Raw genomic sequence first — 8,668 nt, 5'->3', positions numbered from 1 at the left:
GTGTTTAAAATTCGACACGAAATTGACACGATTTAATATTTATTTGTTGTGTTTTTCTTGTTTTTCGTGTTTTTCGTATTATGTATGATTAAATATTAATTAAATAAACTATTTTTTAATTATGTTATATTTGTCGTGTCGTGTTGTGTTTGTCGTTTTTAATCGGTTCATTTTCGTGGTTGTTAAAAAAAATACGACATCATGTCGTGTCGTGTTCGTGTTACATAAAACATTGTCGTGTCGTGTCGTGTCAGACAAAAACACGACACGATGGCCCGATTTGTCACCCCTATTCTAGTCCTTGTCCTACCCGTTCGGCTAACGACCCTCCACCAGTCAAGGAAGCGGTGGGTGAGAGTGGACACCCATTAAACTGTCATTTTATAGGCAGTAACCTTATACCCCCCTTATAGACCGACTTCGTGAATGAGGCCTACTAACGGTAAGACTGAATTGGTCTTATACATGTATATATTATTAACTTATAATACTATAAAGTATAAGGGTTGAATTTTAACTTTTAAAATTCTAAGGGTTTAACTTGGAATTAAGGTATTCATAAGGGAAAGCTTTACAAATTCCAAAACTTAAGGACAAGTTTTGAAACTATTCAAAACTATTCAATTTCATAACTTATGTGTTTAAAGTAGTTTTAATTCAAAAAACTCTTCAAGTTCCATAACTTGAGGACAAATTATGGAAGACTTTAAACTATTAAAAGAATATGACTTTTCTTTATTCATAACCTATGGAAATATTTATGAGTTTTATGAATCTTAAATGTGACTTTTCATATAACTTGAGGACAAGTTACAAAAACACATTTTAGAACCAACTCTTAGATTAATTTGGATTGAAAACAACAATTTCACATAACTTTTCTATTAATCTAAGGAACTCATAAGAACAAGATAATTCAATCAAACTTTTTCATGTAATTACCCTAACCATTAAACTAATAGAAAACATGAATCTATTGACAATTATCTTTGAAATTGGATTAGCATGACATGAACATTACCATACCAAAAACATATTTATAAGTTGAAAAACAGCTTAGGGTAATGTTCCTAGACCAATTCCATCCAAAACAGTCGAAGAAATGTTGTCTAGGGGTCCAACTCGTCGAGTGCATGAACCAACTCGGCGAGTTGGATGAATTTAGCCTTGGACTCGTCGAGTCCCTTCATGGACTCGGCGAGTCTGCTGAGCAGACAACAACAAACTTCAATTTTTCAGCCAGCCTAGGCTCTGATACCACTGTTGGGTTATGAGCATTCTAACACTCATAAGTGTACATGCAACCCTAAATACCTTGGATCTATGTTTTCTCTATTATACATGCAAATATGAATATTCCAAGGTATTACCCTAACTAGCATACAATCATAAGTACTAGTATAACAAAACTAGATAGAATGCATACCTTTTTGATGTAGCTTGATTCCATGAAGCTCGAGAGCCTAGTGCCCCAAGTGTGACACCTCAAATGGTTCACACAACATCATCAACACTTGGAATAACCATGAGAAGAAGACACTTATGCTCAAGTCAGCTAGCCCTCATATATGTATCACTAGTGTCGATTTCTTGAGCTAAAGGGGTCCTTATATAGTGTGCACATTAGGGTTACACCATGTAATCCATGACTTTACCCATTTCTTATGCTCCATGGGTTTTAACCTCCATGGAGTATCCATGGGTCACCGCATGGGTTAAACCCAACATAAGGAATCATGGATCATAATCCCACATATATAAGAATGAATGATTTACACAATCAATCCCCATATATTTAATTAGTCTCTTTTGACCACTAAATTAAGTCCAAATTAATTCTTGATCAATACTAATTAAATAACATGATTTCATATTAATATATTAGAACTTATAATATATTAATATGTCACAAATGTCCTCTCCTCACAAACGGTCTATCCAAATGTTTCGATGGACTATGTTGAGTCGGGTCAAGTACATACCAATTATAGTTATGGACTTAGACACTAATCCAACACTAAGTGCCCAGAGTTCCCAGTCTAGTGGCACAGTGCTTGCAAAAGTGCCAAAGAACTCCACAATAATAACTTGAAAAACAACAGTAGACACCATGACACCAACGAATATCCAACTGCTCAACATGCCATGAAACATGTTTATCTTGTGAATGTCCCGACTGTTTTTTCTCCCCTTCAACCACCACTTCTTCAGTCTCCCTGTGAACAAATATAATAATGATTACTATTGAAAGAAAATAATATATAAAAGTATAAACTGAGGGATTTAGAAATTAAATGGGAAGTGTAAAATAATACTGAGTAATCTCGTCAGCCTGCGTTCCCCAGTTCCCACGACCAGCACCCTCGCGTTTGAACTCATTCCTATACATGAGATGAAAAGGGTATTTGAGTAATTTCAACAAGGAGATGTTGGGAATTTAATTTCATCAAATGATTTTGTGAACTCCAATGAAAATGAACTTTGTACTCAATTGCAACCAAACATGGGATTGGAATAGCCAAATCCAACCATTCATACTCATTTGCAAGTTGGAATGGAATTGAATTCCAATTCCAGCCTAATCCTATGGAATCTTGCGACTCCTTAAGGAAGAGTAAAAATATATCAAAAAGATTTGAAAAATGAAACACTTACCCACACCCTGTCCCGCTATAACGTTCATATGGCCGACGTGGGCGGTCGCCATCCTCTGAATCTCCGTTACTGAAACAGCCACGGTGACCACCACGGAAACCACCACGAGGAGCACCATAACAACCACCACTTCTCTCATAACTGCAATCAACGTATACCCATAATCAGGCAACTCAAAAATAGGGGATTGAGAAAAAAGTTTTGCATAGTAAAGACTGAATAGTATCTGGAAAAAATCAAGAATCGGCTTATAATTACCTTCAAGTTCTTCAATGTGCTTGACAATTCGCGCTTAGCCATCGCTGATAATTTGAAATTAGGGTTTCGGCAGAGCCCTCTCAATCTGGTGTGTTCGTGAGGTGTGTGAGTTTGTAATCATAGTACATGGGGACATACCTCGCTGTAGGGATCTCGAATACACGGTAATTTGAAATTAGGATTTCCATTTCATTCTGATGGCGATCGAGAGAGAGAGAAAGAAAGGCGAGAGAGATCACTGCATCTTTGGTGGGGGAAGTCGGCAGCCGTGGACCTTCGGTGGGAGACGTTGGTGGAGATCACTGCATCTTTGGTGGAGACGATGAGAATTGGTTTGATGGCGACTGTGCTTAGGAGATTAGGGTAAGATTCGTGTAGTGTGTAGTGTAATACGTATATGATCCGTGTAGTGTAATACGTATAAGATTAGTGATATGCTTAATATTATTATACATAAGGTAATATATGTTGTACCTCTTAATTTTCAAGAAATTGGAAATATCCTTAATAATATAGTAATGATATACACACACATATGACAACAAAATATACAACTCGATGTCAAAGTAAAATGTGATTTTTATTGTATTTTACTTTGAGTATTAGTTAATGTACATATTGTTTAAGTAGACATTTTATCTTTTTGAGAAATATTACTTTGTGGAACACATAAAAATTATGAAAATTTAATATTATAAAAACATCAGGTTAATGGGTCGGGTATTCGTTGATCCGGTGGATACGAGTATGGATTCGCTATTCAAGACCTTTAGGGTTATTGGAGCGGGGCGTATCATGTTTTTATTTTTTTTAAACGGGTTTGGATCAAAGGTCATTCGCTCCAAACCCGCTCCATTGACAAGTCTATCGTTTACCATGGGACCATTGGTGTAATTTTCAAAAGCGACAGGTTTCTAGCCCAACGGTATCCGATATTGTCCTCCCTCTTTGATGTTGAGGGTTCGAGTTTCGTTGTGGACATAGGTGGATTTAAGAAATAGTTTAGGAATAGATTAGATTTGTCATTTAAAAAAAGACAAGGGTATAAACTATAAACTGTTTTTAATCAGGGACCAAAAATATAAATTTAACAAACTGCAGGGACTATTTCTGTAAACTTATATCAAGTCATCTACGTCAAATGTAATTCATTTTGTATATTTAGAAAGCAGTTGGTAAAATTTAAAATAACCCACACGTTTTCAATCCTTTTTGCTTCATACAGAATTTGCGGAACATAATATTTTTCTCTTTCCACCATCTTCCCCACAAATGGAAAGATGAACATTCATGTCGATCCTTCTCTTTCTTCTCTTCTCTGGCACAATCACCACCGTCTCCGCCTTCATTGCAACCGCTCCGGCTAAATCCGATTCATTTACACCTCCCGATAACTACCTCATAGACTGCGGTTCCTCCTCCCAGACCACCCTCCCCGACAGACGCATATTCTCCTCCGATTCAACTTCATCGCAATATTTGCAATACAAAGGCCGTGAAATCTCCGTGGCTGATCAATCCGCCGATGTGCCTCTCCCGATTTACAAATCCGCCAAGGTTTTCGATGCCGAAGCCACGTATTCATTTCGTGTCACGAAAACCGGTTGGCATTGGGTGAGACTGCATTTCTTCCCGATAATCGGGACGAATAACGAGTTTAAATTGCAGGAAACGAAGTTTACGGTGGTGGCGGCGGACGCTTTGGTTCTCCTCCATAGATATACTCCGAAAGAATTGGAAATGCATGAATACCTCATGAATGTGACATCAGAGCGTATCGATCTTAGATTCTGTGGGAAAAAGGAATCCCCGGCGTTTGTTAACGCGATAGAGGTGGTTTCCGCCCCGGATATGGTGATTACCGACACCAGCGATGCTCTCTTCCCTGTCGGGAAAAAAATCCACGGAATGACGAGATACTCATATCGGAAAATCTATCGGCTCAATGTCGGTGGGCCTACCATCACTCCAGGAAATGATACCCTAGGGCGAACTTGGAATTCCGATGAAAAGTTCCTTAAACCTCCGTCAGCGGCGAAAAACATATCGTTAGCACCGAACGTTGTTACCTATCTTGAAGGCGGTTCGCCGTTGATTGCACCGCCTACAGTGTACGCATCCGCCATGGAAATGGGGACTTCGAACACAATCGCCCCTAATTTCAATGTCACTTGGCAATTCGATCTCGATAAATCCTATCCGTATCTCATTCGTCTGCATTTTGCTGATATTGTCAGCAAAACGCTAAACGAATTGTACTTCAATGTGTATGTTGGCGGGAAAATCGCAGTCTCAGCCCTCGATCTGTCGTCGATAACCAACGGCTTAGCGGTAGCTTACTACCATGACGTGTTTGTGGAGCCGCCTATGATTTCAAATCCGTTCTTCATTCAAATCGGTCCGTTGAACGAACCAATGGGAACCAAAAACGCGATCCTAAACGGTCTCGAAATCTTGCGAATCAACAATTCGGTGAACAGTTTAGACGGGGAGTTTGGCGCTGACGGGAGGTCGGCCACCGGACCAGGGCGGGGTACGGTGGCGGCGGTTGGTTTCGCGATGATGTTTGGAGCGTTCGCCGGGTTAGGTGCTATGGCTGTGAAATGGCAAAAGAGACCTCAAGATTGGCAGAAGAAGAATAGTTTCTCGTCGTGGTTGCTTCCCGTTCACGCCGGCGACGCCAGTTTTCTGTCGTCGAGCAAAAACTCATTGGGCTCGAAGAAAAGCGCGTTCTATTCATCAACACAGGGGCTAGGCCGATACCTTTCGTTTGCCGAATTACAAGACGCTACAAAGAATTGGGATTCCAATTCAGTGATCGGAATCGGAGGTTTTGGAAACGTCTACCTTGGAATACTCGAAGATGGAACAAAAGTCGCCGTGAAACGTGGAAACCCACAATCAGAACAAGGCATCAACGAGTTCCAAACTGAGCTCCAGATGCTATCCAAACTCCGCCACCGCCACCTGGTATCGTTGATCGGGTACTGTGACGAGAACGCCGAGATGATTCTAGTCTACGAGTTCATGGAACACGGCCCTCTCAGAGACCATTTATACGGGAAAGGATTGCCGGTGGTTTCATGGAAGCAAAGATTGGAGATTTGCATCGGGGCGGCGCGTGGGTTGCACTACCTCCACACAGGGTCGGCCACCGCCATCATCCACCGTGATGTGAAAACCACCAACATTCTTCTAGACGAAAACTTCACTGCAAAAATGGCGGATTTTGGGCTTTCGAAAGACGTTGGAATGGGTGAAGCCCATGTGAGCACTGCTGTGAAAGGAAGCTTCGGGTATTTAGATCCGGAATACTTTCGTAAACAACAGTTAACAGATAAATCCGATGTGTATTCGTTTGGGGTGGTGTTGCTGGAAGTTTTATGTGCCCGATCCGCCATCGACCCGTCTTTACCCAGAGAACAAGTCAACTTAGCAGAATGGGCGATGCAATGGAAACGAAAGGGTTTACTGGACAAAATAATCGACCCTAATTTGGTCGGAAAGATCAACCCGGAGTCGATGAACAAGTTTGCAGAGGCGGCGGAGAAGTGTTTGGCGGAATACGGTGTTGACCGGCCGACCATGGGAGATGTTTTGTGGAACTTAGAGTACGCGTTGCAATTACAGGACCAGGGGAAAGCGGAGGAAGGCGGCGGAAGTAGTGGTGGTGGATCGGCGTTAGCGAATGCTGCACCGCTTGCTCCGACGGTTGATAATAGGCCGGTTATGACATCTGCTCAGGCGAGTCAGAATCCGGCGGAAGTTCAGGTGATTGAGGATCATTCCGGGACTGCCATGTTTGAACAATATGCAAATCTTAACGGCCGGTGAACTAGATAAGCTGAGGTAGAAGATGAGAGATAATGTCCTTTTTTTAATGCAACTCTTTGGTAGTGTAGTTTAATGTTAGTTATTCATTCTTTTTTCTTGTTAGTTTAGTTGTATAATTGTACGTATAGCTCTACTGCTAGTTTTATAATTGTACATATAGCTACTTTCATATCAACTTCGGTGAAAGACTAAAATGACAAAAATATACCCTATCTTTTTTTTTTAATTAAATCATAAATTTTGATAATCACGTGTCATAACCGGCCTATACTCTAGTAGTATGTATGTTTCTTTTGTTTGGCTTCTAAAAAATAGTTATTTCACAAAAAAACAACTCAAATTTTATATGGTTATATTGTGTGTAAAATGACTATTTCATTTGCTTGATATCAATCCTTTTTTTTTTCGGAATTAAACAAAAATAAAAATTGATTTTTTTAATGAAAAAGCAAAATGCATTGCCTAAATCATTAAAAGTTTGCATGTCTAGTGTGACATTATTTTTAAAATTAGGTTGCAATAAAATGAGGGTTATTTCTTTTTTAAAATCTGGTATGGTATTGGTTGATCGGTTGTTTCTTTTAAAAGTAGGTTTCTATTCATCTAATTGTTTGTTTAATAGTAGGTTGCTATTTTATGCACTTCTTTTTTGGTGCTTTAAAGTATGTTGCTATAAAGTGGAAAAGGTAAAGCTAAAAACTGTAGGTTGCTCTTTTATGCATTTAACTTCTTGATTGCGCTTTATAGTTTATTCAAAGTTGTTTTTGTTAGAAAATTATATTTTAGGTCATTTTACAATTCTATGGAGAAGTTTGAAAGGTAAATATTATTATTTATTTGTCATGAAAATGTCAATGTTTGTTTTATTTTTTATTTTAAATTAAATGTGTTAAATTTTAGTATTTTACTCAACTCATATTCTTAGGTAAAAATGTTTAATTGTTTGTTGAATTTCTTTTTTATTTTCTAAAAGTTCATAAAATTATTCTTCCATTTATACCGAACAAGATATATGATAGGTTTATGTTCAATTCACTCAATTGTTAGACTTTTAAATCCTCATACATAGAAAATTTAAAGGTAAATAAGTTTAAAATTTTAAAATTTCATTAATCAAATTGGTTATCTCATGTAAACTATGATGCAATTTAGTGGAAAGTTTATATCTCTAATAGGAAAAATAGCAATTACAATAATATAAAGTTTAATTATAACAAGTTAAAGCTTTTAACATCTTTTAAAAGCCTTTTAAGGAGATAACCGTTTAAAAAAAATAGTATTATGGAGATGACCATTATATATATATATATATATATATATATATATATATATATATATATATATATATATATATATATATATATATATATATATATATATATATATATATATATATATATATATTGAATATGTGGTTGTTGGCAATTTTTTAAAAACCCGTTTATTAGTTGAACCAGTATGGTGACCGGTTCCCGGTTCAACCGGTTCGACCGCCGGATGAACCGGTTTCTATATTTTTCATGTTTTTTTCTATTTTCCTACACATACATACATATATAAATTATGTATTTGATTTTACAAGTTCAAACATTAAAAATACATATAAAAATAAGTTGTAGATAAATCCAAATACATTAAAATAACACGTAATCATAAGTTTTAGTTTTTTACATCAATACATATACGTCAAAAAGAAAATAAAGTATAATACCGAAACAACATATAGTTTTATATGAATACAAACACATCAAAAATTTTTATAAAATTTACCATATATTTTTATTCAAATAAAACTTAATAAATTTGAAAAAAATCACTAAAGTTTGTTATGTAAATGGTTATTTTTCATGTGGTTTTATTAGGTTTAACCGGTTTATTTTGACCGGTTCAACCGGGTTTTTCTAAAAACCGGCCGGTTCAA

General features: G+C 37.2%; 1 protein-coding gene across 1 annotated transcript; it reads left to right on the top strand.

The window, feature by feature from the left end:
- Positions 1-4,163: 4,163 nt before the first annotated feature.
- Positions 4,164-6,945, top strand: LOC111918257 (probable receptor-like protein kinase At4g39110). Its single transcript, XM_023913946.3, has one exon. The coding sequence runs from the start codon at positions 4,204-4,206 to the stop codon at positions 6,745-6,747; it is 2,544 nt and encodes an 847-aa protein (XP_023769714.1). The 5' UTR covers positions 4,164-4,203; the 3' UTR covers positions 6,748-6,945.
- The last annotated feature ends 1,723 nt before the right edge of the window (positions 6,946-8,668 follow it).

This window comes from Lactuca sativa, chromosome 9, assembly GCF_002870075.4.
Source record: "Lactuca sativa cultivar Salinas chromosome 9, Lsat_Salinas_v11, whole genome shotgun sequence".
Taxonomy (NCBI): Eukaryota; Viridiplantae; Streptophyta; class Magnoliopsida; order Asterales; family Asteraceae; genus Lactuca; species Lactuca sativa.
The sequence above is the reverse complement of the archived record's forward strand: the minus strand, read 5'-3'. Positions and strand labels throughout refer to the sequence as shown.

What these genes read in the sequence shown, in the direction of transcription:
- LOC111918257 (XM_023913946.3), top strand. Translation starts at nt 4,204, where the DNA reads ATGTCGATCCTTCTCTTTCTTCTCTTCTCTGGCACAATCACCACCGTC.